We start from the raw sequence: 22,054 nt of genomic DNA on the forward strand, positions 1-22,054 counted from the left end.
CAGCAAGAAGGGTCTAGGCCCGAAACGTCAGCTTTCCTGCTCCTCTGATGCTGCTTGGCCTGCTGTGTTCATCTAGCTCTACACCTTGTTACCCTAGTCGGGGGACTACTTTTAGTTTTCAACCAGAGGAGGCCAATTTCTATCTTTAAGTCAAGTTTCATTCCTTAACCACTCAGGAAAGGAAGGAAGCATTGCAGATTGGAAGAATGAGAGCTTGGAAGGGAGAATATGTAAAATCATCTAGGAAGTGGGTGGTCTTGAAGATTTCCTTATTTTTTCAATCTTTACACCCAAACCCAAGACCTTACCACTCCAAAAAGGTGGGGTACAGAACAGAAAGAGACCATTCAGTCTATTACGTTCATGTCAATCAGCAAATATCTAACTACATTAATCCCATTTTCCATAACCTGGAGGGTGTGGCAATGCAGGTGGAATATCTAAACGTGATTAAATGAAGGAAGAATTTCTGGTTAGACCACTCCTGTAGGCAGTGAGTTCCAAATGCCTAGGTGAAAAAAATTCTCAATTGTTCTCTTTGCCTTATACTTTTTAACTTAAATCTATGCCCCCTGGTTATTGACCGCTCTACGTAGGGAAAAAAATTGCCATCCTATCCACCTTATCTCTCCTCCTCACAATCTTATATAACTCAATCACGTTTTCTCTCAACCTTTGCTGCTCCAAGGAAAACAATCCCAGCCTAACCACTCATTGTTCACACCTCAGATCCTTCAGTCCAGGCAGCATCCAGGTAAATCTGCTCTGCATCCTCTTCAGTGCAATTACATCTTTCCCATAACTCGGTGATCAGAATTGCTTGCACTATTCCAATTGTGACCTAACCAGAGTTTCATACAGTTCTTGCATACCTCCCTGCTCTTGTATTCTAAGGTTCAGTTAATAAAGGCAAGTACCGCATGTGCCTTCTCAGCCACTTATCTATGTGCCCTGCTAACTTCAGGGATCTGTAGATAAATACACCAAGGTTCCTTTGATCTTCAGTGCTTTCCAGGGTCCTACCATTTATAGCGTAATCCCTTGCCTGGTTAGCTTTCACCAAGTGTGTTACCACACAATTTTCTGGTTGGATTCCATTTGCCACTGTTCTGCTCATCTGACCAGCCCGTTAATACCGTCTCTGCAGTTTATGGCTATCCTCTTCACTATTTACCATCCTACCAATTTTTGTGTCAACAGTGAACTTCTTGATCATACTTCTTACACTTTAAGTCTAAAATCATGAATGTACACCACAAGCAGGAAGGGCCCCATCACTGAGCCCTGTGGAAGGCAATACATTTCTACAGAACAGTCAGTATTATAATTTGAAACTTCAGTGAAGAATTCAGTACAGTAACACAAAAATACAGGTTGACAAAAGACTTGGAAATAAAAGGAATGCCTCCAAAATTGCTGTGAAACACAATGAAGTAAACAAGACAGATATTCAATTTAAAACATCATTAGTGAACATAAGAATATGTTCACTAGAACAAGGCCATAAGATGTTGGAGCAGAAGTGGGCTATTTGACCTATCTTGTCTGCCCTGCCATTCAATGAGATCACTGATGATCTGATAATCCTCAACTCCACTTTCCTGCCTTTTCTCCATAAGCCTTGAATCCTTTACTGATTAAAAATCTGTCTATCTCAGCCTTGAATATACTTAATGACCCAGCTTTGACAGACCTCTGTAATAAATAATTCAACATCCTCCAGCCATTAAGAGAAGAAAATCTTCCTCATCTCCAATTTAAAAGGGCGAACCCTCACTTTGACACTACACCTTCTGGTCCTAGACACTTCCATAAGGAGAAGCAACCTCTCAGCATCTGGCCCCTGAAGTCAAGACCCTTAAATATATATGTTTCAATAAGGTCTTCTCTCATGCTTCTAAACTCCAAAGAGTACAAGCCGTCCCTACTCAATCTGTCTTTATAAGAAAATGTATCCATACTGAGATTAAGTTGTTGGTTGGTTCGCCGAGCTGACCAGTTTTCATGTTGAAATAGACCCCATCTACATACCACTGCAGTACAAAACTGGAAACAAGACTGCCCACCATCACAGACTGGCCATATAAATTCAGAGTGGGACAGAACAACGGTGCTTCAATGGAGGCTAGACTGCACTGATGAAATATTTGCATGAAAACCAGTCAGCTCGGTAAACCAACCAACAATTCCAAACACAACCTGAGCTACAGATCTTCGCTAAAACATTATTCTGAGATTAATCGAATGACCCTTACCCAGACTGCCTCATTGCTAGCTAATCCTTTCTTAGACTTTACCTGTGATGCCTGAAGCACATATTCTGGCTGTTACTCTAATCTTTATTCTTTTTCTCTGCTTTTAAATTACTCCATACTTTACCATTTCCTTCTGACTTCTCATTCCCCATAAGAACATAAGAAATATGAACAGGAGTAGGCCGTTCAGCCCCTTAAGCCTCCTCCACCATTCAATAAGATCATGGCTAATCTAAAGATTCCTCACATCCACTTTCTTGCCTTTTCGCTATAACTCTTGATTCCCCTACTGATCAATAATCTATGAATTTCAGCCTTAAAGATCACAAGGATTCTGCTCCAACATCTTTCTGTGGTAAGGAATTCCAAAGACACACAACTCTGTGAGAGAAGAAATTCCTCCTCATCTCAGTCTTAAATTGGCACCCCCTTGTTCTGAGACTGTGTCCTTTGGTCCTAGCCTCCTATGAGGGGAACGATTCTTTCAGCATTTACCCTGCCAAGGCCCTTTAGAATCTTTCACATTTCAATTAGATCACCTCTCATTCTTCTAAACTCCAGCGACCAGAATCCCAACCTTTTTAGCCTTTGTTCATAAGACAATCTCTCCATACCTGGGATCATCCCAGTGAATCTTCTGTGAACTGCCTCAAATGAAAAGATATCTTTCCTTAAATAAGGGGACCAAAACTGCTCACAGTGCTCCTGATGTGTCTTACCAGCACCTTGTACAGTTGTAGTAATACTTCCCTACTCTTATCAGGACAGCACAGTGGCTCTGTCATTAGCACTGCCACCTCACAGTGCCAGGGACCCATGTTCGATTCCAGCCTTGAGCAACTGTGTGGAGTTTGCATGTTCTCCTGTGTCTGCGTAGGTTTCTGCTGGGTGCTCTGGTTTCGTCCGACAGTCCATAGATGTGCAGGTTAGGTGGATTAGCCATGTTACATGGCCCTGTAGTGTACAGGAATGTGTACATTAGATGAATTAGCCATGCGGGGTGATGAGGATAGGGTAGGGAACTAGGTCTGGGTGGGATGCTATTTGAAGAACTGGTGCAGACTTGATGGTCTAAATGGCCTCTTTCTGCACTGTAGGGATTCTTTGATTCTATCTTCCAACCCCTTGAAATAATGGCCGACATTCCATTCAACTGATTACCTGTTGCACCTCTGTGTTAGCTCTCTGTGTTTCATGCACAAGCATCCCAAGTCCCTTTGTGTTGCATTTTTCTGCATTTTTTCACCACTTAAATAAAATTCTGTTTTTTGAATCTCCCTTCCAAAATGAACAACTTCACATTATCCTATATTATACTCCATTTGTCAACTTTTTGCCATTTACTTAATCTATCAATATCTCTCTGTAAACTGTTTGTATCCCTCTCACAACCTGTCTTTCCATCTATTTTTGTGTCGTCTGAAAATGTGGCTACAGTATACTTACTTCCATCCTCGAAGTCATTAACGTATATTTAAACAGTTGTGAACCCAGAACTGATGCCTGTCCACTAGTTACCACACTAGTTATAGGTTACTAACCTGAAAAAGAACACCTTATTCCTTCTCACTGTTTCCTGCCCATTAGCCAGTTCTCTATCTGTGCCAACATACTACCTCCAACACTGTGGGCTCTTATTTTATGGCTCAACCTTTTGTGTAGTACCTTGCTGAATACCTTCCGGAAGCCCAAATGCAACACATCCACTGGTTCCCCTCTATCTACTCTGGTTGAGAGATCCTTGAAAATCTATAATAAATTAGTCAGTATACAAGGTTAGTATCCTTGTGACCCCCATTTATCTCTGCCACTAGGAACGTGGTCTCAGCTTGGCTCAAGTGGTGCACTTCCCGATGGTTCTATTTCTTTATGTCACAATAATGCTGGTGTCCAATGAAACATGAAACTATAGTATACCTCTTCAGCGTGGCTTTTTGACTTTTTCTCAGCTGTAGTCATCTTGAATTGAAAATTTTTCTCTTTCATCAGCTCCTCACAGACACTCTGATATTTATTTTGCAGCTGTTTCAACTCTTCCTCCAGTGCAGATATATGATTTTCCTTGTCCTTAATCTGAAAGCACCAAGGCATTCCACTTATTGTAATGAGAATATATTGTGAATTAACATGTTTTACAGCCTGTTATTCTCACTCAGAATGATTAATTTTAAAAGTCATGGGAAAGTGAGAGTTACAATTCAAATGAACTTCTCATTCCATCGATCCAAATGTGTTTGGACATTTCAGTTCATGTATGTAATTAAGGCATGGATTCACAATACCATACTGTATCAGTGTGATATTTTAGTATTTCTCTACCAATATAAGGTCTAAGATTTTGCATGCTATCATTTATACAGTCATACAGCACAGAAACAGACCCTTCTATCTAGCTGATCCACGCCGACCATGTTCCCAAACTAAACAGGTTACACTTGCCTGCATTTGGCCCTCTAAACCTTTCTTATTCATGTACCTGTACAAATGTCCTTTAAATGTTGTAACTGTACCTGCATCTTCCACTTCCTCTGGCAGTTCATTCCAGAAGTGAACCACCCACTGTGTGAAAAAGTTGCCCCTCAGGACCCTTTTAATTCTTTCTCCTCTCACCTTAAAAATATGCTCAGAAACAAAAACAGAAATTGTTGGGAAAGCTCAGCACCTGTGGAAAGAAATCAGAGTTAATGTTTCGGGTTGAGTGAGGAAGAGTCACTGATTTGTCTCCACAGATGCTGCCAGACCTGCTGAGCTTTTCCAACAATTTCTGATTTTGTTTCTGATTTACAGCATCCACAGTTCTTTCCATTTTAAAAATAGGTCCCCACTTTTGAACTTTCCCACCTTAGGGAAAAGACCTTTGCTATTCACCTTATCTGCACACCCTCATGATTTTATAAACCTCTATAAAGTCACCCCTCAACCTCCCATGCTCCAGTGAGAAAAGTCCCAGCCTGTCCACCTTCTCTTTATTTGTGGAGAGAAATGTGAAAAAGTTACACTGGTGCATAGATATAGCTAAGGGTGGCATATACAGTTAAAGGATGAGTTTGGGAAATTTAGTCTGCATCTAATCATGGTAGACCTGACCCGAAAAAACACAATTCTAATTCTGGATGCCTGATAGGAAAGAGTCCCATTCTGAAAACCAAAATCTCATCCAACAGCAAAAAGATCCACTCCAAGCTGAGAAACATTCAGGAGTGAATTGTTTAAGTTTCTTCCTTGAGCACAATGTTCAATAAGTTTGGTGTTGCCTTACAGATGCACTGTTAACCCAACAAAGCTCTATCATCAGGTCAACATCTGCTCCTTTTATGGGCTTGCAGTGTGGTAAATATTTACAAAACGTTTATTGCTGTTTAAAGCAGCCTTTGTCTGAACTTCAATGTCACGCATACCTCTGGAGCTGTCCTCAGGGACAGGAACATGTGCATCCACTTCTGCCTCTAGGTTTTGCTGCTCCCAGAAAGCAGGAAATATACCTCTGCTTCACTTAGATTTTATGAGCAACTCACCCACTACACCTGTTGGCACTGGTCTTACATTCAATATTTCATTCTTAATCCACTCCTCCGTTCCTGTGTAAAAACCTTGGGAAATCCCTACTTTGGGTTTCTTTGTTAATTAAAGGAACCTAAACACCATGACTAACTGATTGTAAATTAGTTTCATTGCTAGTTGTAATAAGATGATGACTTTTTACCCCAACTGTGATACATTCTGGTTACCAGTGGCTGACGGGTGACATGATGGAACACTGTGAACTGGGCCTTCATTTACAAAGTGTTTTATTAACCCCAAATGTTTACAGGGAACCAAATGGTCAATAAATAAAGTACATCAGAAATTTAGCAAAGTGCTTATTATGTGAAAACTAAAAGGCAAAGACTTGTAGAATCCCTGACCTAGATTTAGTTTGCATCGAGACAAATTACCCGAGTACCAAGCCCATCGTATTTTTCTTGCTTTAGTCAAGTTTAGCCTTACAATGATTTTTTGAGCTATCAAGTGTCTGAGTATGTGCCATCAGCAATTCTGAGGTCCTGATCTGCTTTGATGGGTGCAGGCATCTTTTGCAATTGAATTGTTCAGATAACAGCAAGATAATTATTAGGTTAAATCAGTCTCTATAAATGTTTCTATGTGACAAGAGTGTAAGAAAATGTGTTCTGAGCATAGAGATTGAAGGGATATTATATGTTACATTGACTGGATCATGACCAAGAGAAATCACTTCGGATCATGATATAAACAGTAATACTGTTGCACTTTGATACTATTGATCAGATTTTAGCATGTACCAAGTGTTATTTATACTAAATGAAACAAAACATGATCATGAATTCAGGTATCACTTTAAATCATTTCAGAACTGAACAACAAAAGAGTTATTAGCTCTCACTCCCGATTTCCAACACCTGTCAAAGATCACTTGTGAACAATGGCACACATAACTACTTATTAAAAGTGAAAGTTCATTTACCATCTGCATTTCACTTTTTTGTTTAATTTTGAGATTATCCACTTCAGTTTCTAAGTCAGATGTGTGGTACTTTAATTTAACCAGATGCCTTTGTTGCTTCTGATACTGGCTCTGTTCCTCATTAAGCTCATCCCGTAAAGTCCTTACTAAATCGTCTTGCTGTTGAAATTACAATGGAAGTAACAACGCTATTAGAACTAAATTACATAAATAATTTACATTTCAGAGATGTGTTTGAAAGCCACCTCCAAGTTATCTTGAATGACAAAACTTTAAAAGTAAACTGACAATTGGAAGTAGGAAATTATGTAACTGTTACTGGAAATGTGCATGCAATCAAAGAGAATTTTGATGCAGTTTGGGAGAAAGATTTCAGGTGGAACCTTCTGTTGGTGATGTGGGTCTTGCTGCCAGCTGGATAGCCAGCGAGAGATCAGGAGTACACTGAATAACAGAGGCCTGGTTGGACTTCTGTCAATTGGGGAGTTCCAAGGACACTGGTGAGCTTTTCTCTGGACTTAGATTTCTGGGCGGGAAGTCCTACCTGCTAGCAATTGCCAGTTAGTCACAAGCTGGTATTGCCATATAGGAAGCTGTTATTGCTGCTGCTGGAAGGGCAACCCAGAGTCCAAAGATCTAGGAGTCAGATGAGTGAACTGTGGGTGGAGAAGTATCTTAGAGTGAGCAACATGAGATGAGGGGATGAAATGGAGGATGGTGTATCAGAAGCAGGGGTTGGAACTGGCTTTCTGTGGCCAATGCCTATGCCCTTTTTCAGGCACCAAGTGCCTTTTATCAAGTGCACCTACTCAATGAATCAAAAAGCAGTCACATTCCCTTTGCTTCTAGGGAGACTAGATTTTGATAGGCTAAGTTCCGCGAAGTTCATAGGCGTTTTAAGGGTTGCAACTGATGATGGGGCAGGAAATTTGACTGTGAAATTTGACTTCTGTCCCCTAAACTTAATTCCAGTGGAGGTAGGAAAGTGGCAGGGATCAGGTACAGCTTCTCCTCTCCCCAGTAAAAGGTCCTACCTGCCTCCTACCTCATCACCTGTAGGAGCATAACACCACTACAAATTTTTGACTTGTTTTATATCATTCACTTTTGACAGCTTTTGTTCATTATTTTATAAAAATATTATTCAGGCATCACTTGATCTAACTTTGGATGAAATATAATCTTTCAATTATAAGTTGATGTCAATTGCAATGAAAGGCAATCACTTTGCTGTAATTTGACATCTCAAGAGAGTATCAACTGGCATCATTGTTATTAATTAATATTAAATGCAATATCACAGTACAAGAGCATTTGTGGTCAGCATCATTTGATTTCCCTTCGGTGCTGCAAAACTGAACAAATAGACAAACTAAGACAAAGCTATGCCTAAATTCCACACATCAGTTAACATGAGCACTATTGTACTTTGGACTTTTCTTGGTCCCAATGGGTGAATTGTATAAACAGTTTAACAAGTAACGTACAGATCACATGTGAACACATATGCTTCTTTTTCCTCCCTGTGTGTAGGTGGACAGGTATAGATGCTCCTTGTGAGATCTTGCTGTGGTAATGGTTCCACTATCTTTAAAATCCAGCCCCTACCTCTACAAAGTAGTTCTCAGTTCAACTTATTGTTAGTCTCCCAGAAGGATAAAAAAAAATGAATGCATGTGTTCTCTTAACTGAGAAACATTTGAGGGGCATGTTTGTGAGTTAATTTTTAATGTTTTGAGCATAAAATTTCAAAAATAACAAAAGTGACAATTTGGTAGAAATATGCAAATGTTGAAATATATATTGGCCCTTGAGAATAAATTTGTGAACTAATACATTTACAATATCATGCATCATAGAGCCAATAAAAAGATTATCATGATCTCAATCATGAACATTGGCAATTCATTTATTTCATCTTAATTAATTAGGATTGGATTGTCACAGGCATTTTGCACATTGGGTTGCACAGACTGATTAATCAGATGCAATTTGAGGTAAGAGTGTGTCTGACATCTGAACAGTGTGGGAGTGGGGCCTGATGGAGGGAAAAGAGTGCTGTTCCCAAAGGGGAGCTGCAAGAGTGGGAGGGGTTGCAACCCTAGATCGAGCGCCCTTGATGTCCCCTTCAAAATGATTGAGCTTCCACTAGATAGACTCCTCACTTAATATGAAATTGGATAGATCTTTAGGTTATGGGAAGGTCATCGAAGAGGGAAGCTGCAGTCAGATTTCAGTGATTGGGCAGATTCTTGTTGGAGTCTAAGCAACATGGAATATGGTATGATTTGAATAAGAACCAGATAAGAAGTCTGGCAAGGAATATTTCAATGTCAGGAGCATTTTGTTCCATCTTATATGCTTTTGCAAGCAGGGTGATGAGTTTCTTGCTTCGCAGTGCTGAGTTGCCAATTAAGAGTGATAACTGTTTGTTAAGGCTAAACATGCGTTTGTAACATTCAGCTTGTCAGTTTATCAAATGTGTTGAACTTCAAATGTGACTTCAGCTTGTCGCTTGCTCTGTAGGATCTAAGGGCACAATCTACATGCACCAGCTGCAGGCAGCCGTCATGCAAAACATTGGCATTTAGAAAATGCCAACCCTTCACGTCAATCATGGCATGTGTCCAATACACTTGAAGCACACTCCCGATCATTTAGAGTCATAGAAACATAGACCAAAACTGGTCCATGCTGATCATGGTGCTCACTCAGCTAGTTCCAATTGCCTGCATTTGGTCCGTATCCCTCTAAACCCTTCCCATCCATGTACCTATCCAAATGTTTTTTAAATGTTACTACTCTACCTGCCTCAACCACTTTCTCTGGCAACCCATTCCATAAATGCACCACTCCCTGTGTGAAGAAGTTGCCCCTCAGATCCTTTTTAAATCTTTCCCCTCACCTCAAACCTATGCCCTCTAGTTTTCAATTCCCATCTCTGGGAAAAAGACTATATTCATTCATTCTATCTATGTCCCACATGAGTTTATACCCCTCAATAAGGTCACCCCTCATTCTCCTATGTTCCAAAGAATAAAGCCCTATCCTGGCCAACCTCTCCCTATAACTAGGCCTACTAGTCCTGGCAACATCCATGCAACTCTTTTTTGCACACTTTCCAGTTTAACCGGCGTCTTTCTGACAACATGGTGGCCAAGATGTACATAATAGTCCAAGTGCGGCCTCACCAATGACTTATACAACTGTAACATGACGTCCCAACTTCCATACTCAATGCTTCAATCAATGAAGGCCAGCATGCTAAATGCCTTCTTCACCACCCTGTCCACCTGTGATGCCACTTTCAATGTGCTATGTACTTGTACTCCTAGGTCCCTCTGTTCCACAACACTCCTCAGGACCTTAGCATTTACTGTATAAGTTCTACCTTGGTTTGACTTTCCAAAGGACCACACCTCAGACTTATCTGTATTGAATTGCATTTGCCAATCCTCAGCCCACTCCCCCATCTGATCAAGATCCCTCGGTAATTTTTGATAACCTTCCTCGCTATCACTGATACCGCCTAATTTTGTGTCATCTGCAAACTGACTAATCATGGCTTGTACGTTCACATCCAGATCATTTATGTAAATAACAAACAACAAAGGTCCCAGCACTGACCCCTGCGGCACACCACTAATCTCAGGCTCCCATCCGAGAAACAACCTTCAACCATCACCCTCTGCTTCCCACCATCGAGCCAATTTTGAATCCAATTAGCTTGCTCTTCCTGGATCCCATGCAAACCAACTTTATGACTAGCCTGTCACGTGGAACGTTGTCAAAGGCCTTACTAAAATCCATACAGACAACATCCACTGCCCTACCCTCATCCTCCTCTTGGTAGCTCTTCGAAAAACTCTAAAAGGTTTGTCAGACTTGATTTCCCACACACAAATCCATGCTAACTGACCCTAATCAGACCTTGACTATCCAAATGTTGGTTGATTTCTGTCAAAAGAATCACCTCACACCTCTGTTTCAAATTCCATCTGCAACTTATTTGGCCATTCTACTAGTCTATCTATGTCATTTTTTATATGATGGGTGTCATGTTGACTATTTGCCATACCTTAAAGTTTGGTATCATTAGCAATTGTGAAATTTTACTCTATATTCCAATATTCAAGTCAGAGAAAAGTAGCAACAACAAAATTATTATTTGGGAAGATTTTATTTATTCATAGAAAAATAGAAATTTACAGCACAGAAAGAGACCACGTGGCTCATATGTTTGTACTGGCTAACAAGTTATAATTAAGCCTAGTCCCATTTTCCATCTCTTAATCCATAGCCTGTTGGCACTTTGAACATACAAGCAAGGAGCAAGGCTACTCAACCCTTTGAACCTGCTCCGCCATATAACAATATCATAGTTGATCTGGTTTTAACCTCAAATCTATATTGCTGCATACCTCCATTAATTTTTAAACCCCTTGGTAATCAAGAATCATGATACCTCTGCCTTAAAATATTTTAAGATTCTGCATACAATATAATTTTTAGGAAGGAAATTCCAAAGACTCATAATCATCAGAGATCAAAAATCCTCATTTGTCTTAAATGGGTAACCCTTTATTTTTAATCTGTGACCCCTAGTTCTAGATTCCCCCGCAAGAGGAAACATCCTTCTCACATGAACCCAGTCCAATCCTCTCAGGATCTTATATGTTTCAATTAAGTCACTTCAAGTGCATATTCAGTAAATTTTAAATATTTTGAGGTTTTCTGCCTCTAGATTTCAGTTAGTAAGCTCCAGATACCCACCATCCTCTTAAATGGAACAGATGCCCCTCAAAACTCTTCTAAACCTCCTACTGCTTATCCTGATGCTGTGCCCCTGATTACGGACCATTCAACCACAGGATTTTTAGAGTGCAGGAGGCCATTCATCACATTTGTACTGGCTCTCTGAGCACTCAGGCAGGATGCCTATCTCCTGCCTTTTCCCTGTAATTCTGGATATTGCTTCTGTTCCAATAATCACCTAATACACTCTCAAATGTCTCAGTTGAACCTGCCTCAAGCACACTTCCAGGTAATGCATTCCAAAACAAGACCACTCTTTCTATGAGAAAGCTTTTTCTCATTTCGCATTTGCACCTTTTTGCAAAACATGTTAAGTCTGTGATGTTGTAGGCATGCTCACTGAGCCAGTGGGTTTGGTTGCAAATGCTTTGTCACCCTACTAGGTAACATCGTCAATGTGCCTCCAGTGAAGCGTTGGTGTTCTGTCCCGCTTGTTATTTATATGTCTCAGTTTGTTGGGGTGTTTGGTACCACTTCCGGTTCTGTTTCTCAGTGGTTGATACACATGGTCTATTTCAATCTATTTGTTGATGGAACTCCAGGTAGAATACCAGGCCTCCAGGAATTCCCTGCCGTGTTTCTGTTTGGTTAGTGCAATTCTGGATGTGTTGTCCCAGTTGAATTTGTGTCCCTGTTTGTCCATGTGTAGTGAGACAAGTGAGAATTGGTCGTGGCTCTTGGTGGCTAGTTGGTGTACGTGTATCCGTACTGTCAGTTTTCTTCCGGTCTGGCCTATATAGTGTTGCACTAGCCAAACAGAAACATGCCAGGGAATTCCTGGAGGCTGGTAATCCAACCGGAACTCCATCAACAAACACATTGAATTAGACCCCGTGTACAAATCACTGAGAACCAGAACCAGAAGTGGTACCAAATACCCCAACAAATTCAGGCATATAAATAACAAACGGGACAGAACACCAGTGCTTCACTGGAGGCGCACTGATGATGTTACCTAGCACGGTGATGAAACGTTTGCAACCCACTGGCGCGGTGAGCATGTCTACAACTTCATTCACAAACCGAGCTACAAATCTTCTCAAAAATGTTAAATCTGTGTCCTCTGGCTCTCAATCCTCTTCTGGGCAGGAACAGTTTCTTTCTAGCTACTTTTTCCAGATCCCTCAAGAATAAAGGGGACAGGACCTTCCTGTATACTCTATCTATATCCATTTAATGATTTATACCGTGAGTAGATAAATGGGGAGAAGAGAACAGAATTTCTGAACTATGTGTTCGACTCCTTCATTTCATACATATTTGCAGACTTACAAAGGTAGAGGTATTGCTAACTCTGAGAGTTGAGCTAAATATGAGTGAAGAATGTGGAAGTAATGGCCATGACTTAAGATCTAAACAGAAAGAGAAAATGAAAAATTAAAAAGTGATAACTACCATTGGCAGGCCTTAGAAACAGCTAACTGAACTGCAGTCAAAGAAAAAAGTGACACAGAGTTGTTCTTATTTAAAACAAAACTACAAGGGAACATAATAAACATATTCTATTCTAAATTGAGGAAACAATTGGTAGGAATATCATGGATGAATAAAGAAGTTAGCAGAAAAACAAAGTTATGAGAGAGAAAATTCCAAAGACATCAAAAGAAAATTACAAATACATCAGTTAAAAGAGTTTTTTTTAAAAATTCATTCACATTATGATGGCATTGCTGGCTGGGCCAGCATTTATTGCCCAACCTTAATTGTCCAGAGGACAGTTAAGAGTCAACTACATTGCTGTGAGTCTAGAGTCACATGTCAGCCAGACCAGGTACGCATGGCAGATTTCCTTCCCTAAATGATGTTAGTGAACCAGATGGGTTTTTCCTGACAATCAGCAAAGGATTCATGGTCATCATTAGGCTCTTAATTCCAGATTTTTATTCAAATTCCACCAACTTCCATGATGGGATTCGAACTCATGCCCCTAGAACATTACCTGGGTGTCTGGATTAATAGTCCAGTGATAATACCACTAGGAGTACATTGCTTCCTCCTCTCCCTTGTTGAAAGTAAAATGGAACCATTGAAAGGAATTGATTGTCAAATGCGAATGGCAAACAAAAGAAGTGATGAAAGGATCTAATGTATGCCTTCAGTGAAGAGAAACATATTTGAAAAGATGATTCCTGAAATGACTGTGAATACGATGAATGACATTATGATGAATAAATGGATAATTTAAATTAGAATTTAATATAATTCAACAGAAGACAAAGGGCAAGGGCCCGATTGGTTATAGTTTCTAGGAGCCTGATGAGGAAGAAAGTTAACAAAGCCCCAGGCAGGGGCCAGTGAGGGGAATTGAGTCCCAGAACAGAGGCCAGTGAGGGGAAGCAGTCCTGGGCGGAGGCCAGTGAGGGGAATTGAGTCCCGGAGCAGAGGCCAGTGAGGGGAAGCAGTCCCAGGCGGAGGCCAGTGAGGGGAATTGAGTCCTGGAGCAGAGGCCAGTGAAAGGAAGCAGTCCTGGAGTGGAGTCTGGTGCAGGGAAGCAGTCCTAGAGTAGAGGCCTGCATGGTGAAGCAGTCCCAGTGTAGAGGCCGGCACGGGGACGCAGTCCCAGAGAAAACTTACCTTGGAGCAGCTGAGAGCAGGTATGAAGCGGACTGGAGGCTTGGAGCAGAACAGAATAGTTGTTTGGCTGGGGTCCAGCGTGGGCAGTCAGACCGCATGTGAAAGCTCCTGCGCTAAGCTACAGCAATGTAATGTTTATGTGTAATTTGTCTATAAGACTGTGGTGACTATCCTTTCAATATGTCTTATTTCTGTAAATTAATGTACCTACTTTTCTTTTTTATTCCTCTTTTGTATCTAAGATCTGTACCTAGGTATTTGTACCCAAGATGGCACCATAAGAGGTAACATTGTAAAACGTTTCACTGTATATCTGTACTTGATTACAAAGGATTGACAATAAATGATATTTTGTTTGATTCTATTCTATATATTTGAGAGCTTACTGAGAGTTAATGGGCAGAATTTATTTCAGCAGCCATCGAATTGGTGGTATTCCTGAGTAGGTTCCAAGGGACTAACTGATCACGACATGTTCTGGCTGACCGATAAGGGAAAGTGAAGCACTGGGCATTTACAATTACATAATGGGGTGATAGTTACAGAGGCATAGAGTCATACAGCATGGAAACAGACCGTTCAGTCCAACTTGTCTGCACTGACCAGACATCCCAATTTGACCTAGTCCCATTTGCCAGCATTTGGTCCACATCACTCTAAACTTTTCCTATTCATGTACTTATCCAGATGCTTTCTAAATGTTGTAATGGATTTGCCTCCACTACTTCCTCTTACAGCTTGTTCCATACATGCACCACCCTCTGCATGAAAAAGTTACCCCTCAAGGCGGAGGAATGTTGGCATCATGTCAGACAAGTACAGGAGCTGGCACCATTTTTTTAAAAAATGAGAACCAGTCCTGCATAAAATCTTCCAATGTTACAAAAGAACAATAATTAGTCATAGTCCACAACTGATCAGAGACATCACTCTCTATTAGAGAGACAAGTGGTTATACAGTTCAAGGGGCAAAACTATGGATCAAGGATTGCAAGATTTCCATGAACTAGTCTGTTGGTTGAACTCACTCCATTGGTAGCATTCTGAACAACTTGCAATCCAAGGCACTACCTTCACCCCAGGTCTTGACTCAAAGGCAAGGCTTCTGATGACCTTGTCACTGTCAGATTGGCATGTGGCTTGGCAGGTCTTCCCTAGATGTGGCAATGTGTGTATCGCTGACTGTTCAGCTGGCTGACAAGACCCTCAGCACTTCAAAAGGACTCAAGCCATTACATAAGTGAACCAAAAGATTAGTCAAAGGGTAGGTTTTAAGAGTGTCTTAGAGGAGAAAAAAATGGGCTGGAAAGGAATAGAGAGGTAACTTCACAACTCTGTACCTCAGAAACTGAAGGTGTGCAAAGGTGGAACGATTAACACCACATATTCTGTGATGATACAACAACTTTAAGAGATGTATTTTGTCTTTTTTTTTATGAAGAAAGGTTGAGAAGAGGTAATGAACAGTCTGCTCCAAACCCACTAAAGTAAACTGCTTGTGAGGCATTTTTTTTTTACAGTCGGTACAATAGAAGCAGCCTGAATGGGTGGGGTCAAGCTCCCACAGAAACAGGATTTTTTTTTAGTTTTGCCTTCAGTAGTAGTTGTTGCGGTTTTGAAGCTAGATATGGAAGCTCTCATTTCTCTCTTTGTTACAGCTAAAATCTGGGCTTCTCTTCCTGCTACTAGAGTTTAGGTTCATAATTCTTTTAAATTTGCATCACAGGTAGATGGGTGTTAAGAAAGTGTTTAGCATACTTGCCTTCATTGCTCAGATCTTTGAGAATTGGAGTTGGGACATCATGTTGAGGTTGTACAGGACATTGCTGAGACCTCTTCGGGAGTATTGTGCACAGTTCTGTTCGCCCTTTCATAGTAAGGATATTATTAAATTGGAAGGAGTCAGAAAAGATTTACCAGAATGTTGCCAGCAATGGAGGGTTTGAGATATAAAAATAGAATGGAAAGGCTGGGATTTTTTTTTTTTTACTGGAACGTAGAAGGTTGAGGGGTGACCTTATTGAGGATTATAAAATCATGATGGGCATAGATAAGGTGAATAGCAAGGGTCTTTACCCTAGGGTAGATGAGTTCAAAACTAGGGGTCATATTTTTAAGGTGAGAGCAAAAGATTTAAAAAGTACATGAGGGGCAACTTTTTACACAGTGGCTGGTTCATGTGTGGAATGAATTGCAGGAGAAAGTGGTGGATTCAGGTATAGTCACAACATTTAAAAGACACTTGGATAAGTTCATGAATAGGGAAGTTTGAAGGCATTTGGGCCAGGCGCAGCCAGGTGGGACAAGTTTAGTTTGGGAACATTGTCAGCTTGGATTGGTTGGACTAAAGAGTCTGTTTCCGTGCTGTACGACTCTATGACTCTAATTGCATGTGAGACAATCTTTTTTACTGAATTTGCCTTTGCCAAGGGTGTGTTTATGGAATGTTACTATATTGGGACAGTGTCGTAGATAATATGTCTATTACTTTGTTAAGCATTTCAATTTAGTTTCAAATAAGTCAATTTGTTTCTTTTTTTTATTTTGACTGTATTTTAATCATAATAGAAAAATAAAGTGTGTTTTGCTTTACATTGAGTGGTTTGACCAGTTGCATTGCATCTGACCTCCAACAACCACAACCATCTTCCTGTATGTTATTGGAATATGTTGGCCTTGTATTCTTCCTATTTACTTTTGAATGCATCCCATTGCTCTGACACAGATTTACCTAAAAGTATCAGTCCCTACACCACTCTGGATAAACAATGCATTATCTTTTTAATTGCCTTCCTCCAGTTTTGATTTCAAGCCAATCTTTATCTTTTTCCAAAATAATCTTGAGCTTAAGAGATCGCTGTTCACAAAATGCTCTCCCACTGATATTTCAAACACTTGCACAGCTTCAATTCCTAAAATTAAATCCAGGACTACCCCATCCATTGTAGGGCCTTCTACATTCTGGCTTAAAAAGCTCTCCTGAATTTTCTTTAAAAATTCAGCTGCCTCTAAACCTTTCACACTATGACTACCGCAGTTAATGTCGAGGAAGTTGAAATCTTGTACCATCACTACCGTGTTACTTTTATACTTCTCTGAATTTTGCCTACATATCAGCTTTTCTATTTTTTTTGGACTGTTAGGAGGCCTATTGTACACTCCAAAGTAGTGTGATAGCTCCTTAAATGAAGCCATGTGGGTAGAACTCAAAAGTCAAAAAGGAGCAATCAAAAATATCATCCTTCATACTACTTAAATTGTTCCCTGATCTATATTGTGATATCCCCTTCTCTTTTACCACCTTCTCTGTCTTGCCTGAAGACTTTCTATCATGTAATACTGAGCTGCCAATCATGACCCTCTTTCAACCTTGTCTCAGTGACAGCAATGACATCATACTCCATGTTTAATTTGTGCCCTTAACTCATCTGCTTTGTTCATCAGGCACCTTGCATTGACATAAAAACCATCCAACCTTGCCAAACCTTGTGCCTTAACTGCCTTCCTGACGACCTTGCAATTTCTTCTAATTTTGCTCATTCATCTCCGTCTGCTGAACCTTCTCTCTGGATCCCACTCCCCTGCCAAATTAGTTTAACCCCACCCCAAGAGTACTAACAAACCTCCCAATAAGGATACTGGTCCCATCCAGTTCAAAGTCCAAATCACTTGCCTTGCATTGGTTCCATCACCCCAAAACACAGTCCCAATGTCTCAGAATTCTAAAGCCCTCGTTCTTGCATCACTCTCCAGCCATGCATTACTTTGGACTAACCTCCTATTTTTATACTCACTAGCATGTGGCACCGTAAGTAATCCAGAGATTATTACCTTTTGGGTTCTGTTCTTTAATCTATTTCCCAGATCCCTAAATTCTACTTGTAGGACTGCCTCCTTTTTTCTACCTATGTTGCTCGTACAAATGTGTACCACAATCTCTACCGGCTTGCTTTCCCCCTTCAGAATGCCTTGCAGCCGTTCAGTGACATCCCTGACCCTGGCACCAGAGAGGCAATGTACTGTTCCCTACTGTGTTTTTTACTTAAGATATGTCATAAGCACACTTTTTCCCCTTTATCTTAATCTCTATCCTCTTTTTCATCTGGGAATTGTTGACTTTGTTTGCTCCACCTTTCCATTTTGAAGGAATATACCTTGACTGTATCCAAAGGATCTGTTTATTGAAAGTAGCCCATTATTCAGCTGCAAATTTTCCCATCAACCTTTGGCTCATGTATCTCACCCAGTTCTGTTCATGCCCCATTGGTCAATTCCCCATCAGTTAATTCTCCTTACTCTGGATTAACCATTATCCATTTTCACCATCATCATAAACCTTATGGTACAATATTTGTTGTTCAATACATATTCCTCCACTCACAATTGAGCTACTTGGCCCCACCTTGTTCACAATTCCCAGATCTAGCACTGCCTCCTTTCTTGTTGCATTGAACATGTACCACTGTAGAAATTCTCTTGAACAAAATCTACAAAAACTTGTCTCTCTCTGCCCTTAAGATGATCATTATCCCCATCCATATTACAGTCCCCAATTTTAACTCCTCTATAATGCTCATGCTTCTCTATAATTTTCTTGCAAATTTGTTCCTCTACATCCTTCCCATTAGTTGTTGATCTGTAGACTACACTGAACATTGTAATTGCCTCCTTCTTGTTCCTTAGGACTAGTCAACTTGATTCTGTCTTTGAAACCTCTTAAACCCCTCTTTCTCCACCACTGCAGAACTCTCCTTAAATAATAGAGCCTCTTCTCCTCCATTTCTTCCTTTCATGACCAGCCTGTAACCAGGAATGTCAAACATTCAGAGATAACAAGGTGTAGAGCTGGATGAACACAGCAGGCCAAGCAGCATCATAGGAGCAGGAAGGCTGACGTTTCGGGCCTAGACCCTTCATCAGAAAGATTTTTCTGATGCGGCTTGGCCTGCTGTGTTCATCCAGCTCTACACCTTGTTATCTCAGATTTTCCAGCATCTGCAGTTCCTACAATCTCATGTCAAACATTCAGTCCTGTCCGTCTTTTAGACAGATCAATGTTATTGCAATGGCATCATAATTTCACATGCAGCCACCACATGCACCAACCTTACTTGCTTTACTATATGCATTCATAGACATCTAATGTATTCCAGATTTAGAAAGGTTTACTTTCTCCATTATTCTGGTTCCAGCCATTAACATGCTATTTTCTATTCAAGCGCTATCTGTCTCTCCCAAAATTTTATGAACCCTGGATTTACTGTCTAATATTCTCTTGTCCACCCTGCAGAGTTAGTTTAAGGCCTTCCAAAAGCACTAGAAAAGCTCCCCACAAAGAACCCAGTTCTGTCTTTGTGTAGATGTAATCCATCGGGCTTGTAAAGATGCCATTTTACACAAAGCCAGTCTCCGTGTCCCAGGAATTTGAAGCCCGCTCTCCTACACGATCTTTCCAATTATGCATTGATCTGTCTTAACCAACTAATTCTAATTCAGAAGTCACAACATAGTCCAATGGGTTTATTGAAATCACAAGCTTTTGGAGAGTAGCCTCTTCATCAGGTGAAGTGAGAGAGAGAGCACACAAAAACAGAATTTATAGGCAGGGAGATCAAGGTCAGAGAGATCAAAAGATAATACAAATGGTGTGAGTGGAGTGTTGAATAATAAGTTTCTATAGGCGATCAAAAGTGTCAGGCAGCGTGAGTAAAGCGTCAACAACTGAATAACAAACAAAGGAATGACCTATAATCCAATTAAATCAGGCAGAGTGATAATCACAAACAAATTAAAAATAAGGTGGTTCTTGAGACAAACCAGATGACTGGAATAACATGATAGGTAGAAGAGTCACATGCTGAGGGTCTAACCAAAGTAATAAGTAATCCAAAACTGTACAAACTAATTAACATAGAGTGATCATAACAATTTATCAAGTTTATAGTGTCAAAACAAGACAAATTTTACTGATACAAAAGTGTGGTGGGGTCACATGTAGTGCAATATGAATCCAAGATCATGATTGAGACCATCTTCATGGATACAGAACTTAGGTTCCAGTTTCTACTCAGCGATTCTGCATTGTTGTGTATTTCAAAGGCCACCTTGGAGGACGCTTACCTTGAGATTGGAGGGTGAATATCCTTGACCATTGAAGTGTTCCCCGGTTGAGAGGGAACATTCCTGCTTCGTGATTGTTGCGGTGTCCACTCATCATAGTGTCTGCATGGTCTCGCCAATATACCATGCCTCGGGGCATTATCAGCTGCAGTGTATGAGATAGACCACATTGGCGATGTCTGCTGTCATATTATTCGAGTCATTTGGTTTGTCTCCAGCACGACCTTATTTTTTTTTTGTAATTATCTCTCTGCCTCATTTAATTAGATTATAGGTCATCCCTTTGCTTGTTATTCAGCTGTTAGTACTTTACTCACACTGTCTTACACTTTTGATCACCTGCAGAGACTAATTATTCAACACTCCACTCACATTATTTGTATGATCTTTTGTTCTCTCTGCTCTTGATCTCTCTGCCTGTAAACTCTCTGTCTGTGTGCGCTTCTCTCTCACTTCACCTGATGTAGGGGCTATGCTCCGAAAGCTTGTGATTTCAAATGAACCTGTTGGACTGTAACCTGGTGTCGTGTGACTTCTGAGTTTGTCCACCCCAGTCCAACTCTGGTACCTCCACATCATGGCAACCTAATTCTAATGCTACTGGTATTTGGAATTTAGAGTAATGCAAAACATTTGGTGATATTTCTGAGGTACTGCTCACTAAATTCTACTGGGCTCCCTCAATGTTGACTGCAAGACAACATTCTCTTTCCTACCTTTATCAACGGCGCCAAGTTATCAACTAGAATAGAATCAAATCCCTGCAGTGTGGGGACAGGCCATTTGACCCAACAAGTCCACACTGACTCTCCAAAGAGCATCCCACCCAGACTCAACCCCCCTACCCTATAATCCTGCTTCTCCATGGCTAATCCACCTAACCTACACATCCCTTGACACTATGGGAAATTTAGCATGGCCAATGCACTTGACCTGCACACCTTTGAACTGTGAGAGAAGACTGGAGCACCTGGAGGAAACCCACACAGACACAGGGAGAATGTGCAAACTCCACACAGACAGTTGCCCAATGCTAGAATTGAACCTGGGTCCCTGGCACTGTGAGGCAGCAGTGCTAACCACTGAGCCACCATGACTGGTCACCTTCTCCACTGCTCTGATAAATCCTTGACTCTGGTATCAGAGGAACAACATACTATACTTACTAGATCTATGGCCAGAGAAATGCCAACTGGATGAACTCCGGATCATTCGGGAGGCTGAGGGGGTGATAGACAGGAGTTTATAGGTAGGTTGTCACACCCAAGTGACAGGATAAATGTAGCTGGGTGACCATCAGGAGAGGGAAAGGGAATAGGCAGATAGTGCAGGGAACCCCTGTGGCCGTTTCCATCAATAATAAGTATACTGCTTTGGATACTGTTGGAGGGGGGATGACCTACCAGGGGAAAGCCATAGCGGCCATAAGTCTCTGGCACTGAGCATGGCCCTGTGTCTCAGAAGGGAATGAGGGAGAATAGGAGAGCGATAGTGATAGGAGATTCAATGGTCAGGGGTGCAAGGGTCAGGGATGTCTTAGGTCGAGTCTACAGGATTCTTAAGGGGGAGGGTGAGCAGCCAGAAGTTGTGGTATACATCGGTACCAATGACATAACTAGAAAAGGGATGAGGACCCTAAAAGTGAATATAGGGAGGTAGGTTGGAAGCTAAAAGGCAGGAAAAGCAGACTCGTAATCTCAGAGATAGTAGGAACTGCAGATGCTGGAGAATCCGAGACAACAAGGTGCAGGGCTGGATGAACACAGCAGGCCAAGCAGCATCATAGGAGCAGAGAGGCTGACGTTTC

General features: G+C 40.9%; 1 protein-coding gene across 1 annotated transcript in view; it reads right to left on the reverse strand.

The window, feature by feature from the left end:
- LOC109938338 (polyamine-modulated factor 1-binding protein 1-like) overlaps window positions 1-22,054 on the reverse strand; it is a 414,237-nt gene that overhangs the window by 80,005 nt on the left and 312,178 nt on the right. Inside the window, exon 22 of the mRNA XM_048595662.1 lies at window positions 4,173-4,328. Within this exon, the coding sequence (XP_048451619.1) occupies window positions 4,173-4,328 (156 nt within the window). The remainder of the gene's footprint in view (window positions 1-4,172; window positions 4,329-22,054) is intronic.

Source organism: Rhincodon typus, chromosome 4 (assembly GCF_021869965.1).
Source record: "Rhincodon typus isolate 14 chromosome 4, sRhiTyp1.1, whole genome shotgun sequence".
Taxonomy (NCBI): domain Eukaryota; kingdom Metazoa; phylum Chordata; class Chondrichthyes; order Orectolobiformes; family Rhincodontidae; genus Rhincodon; species Rhincodon typus.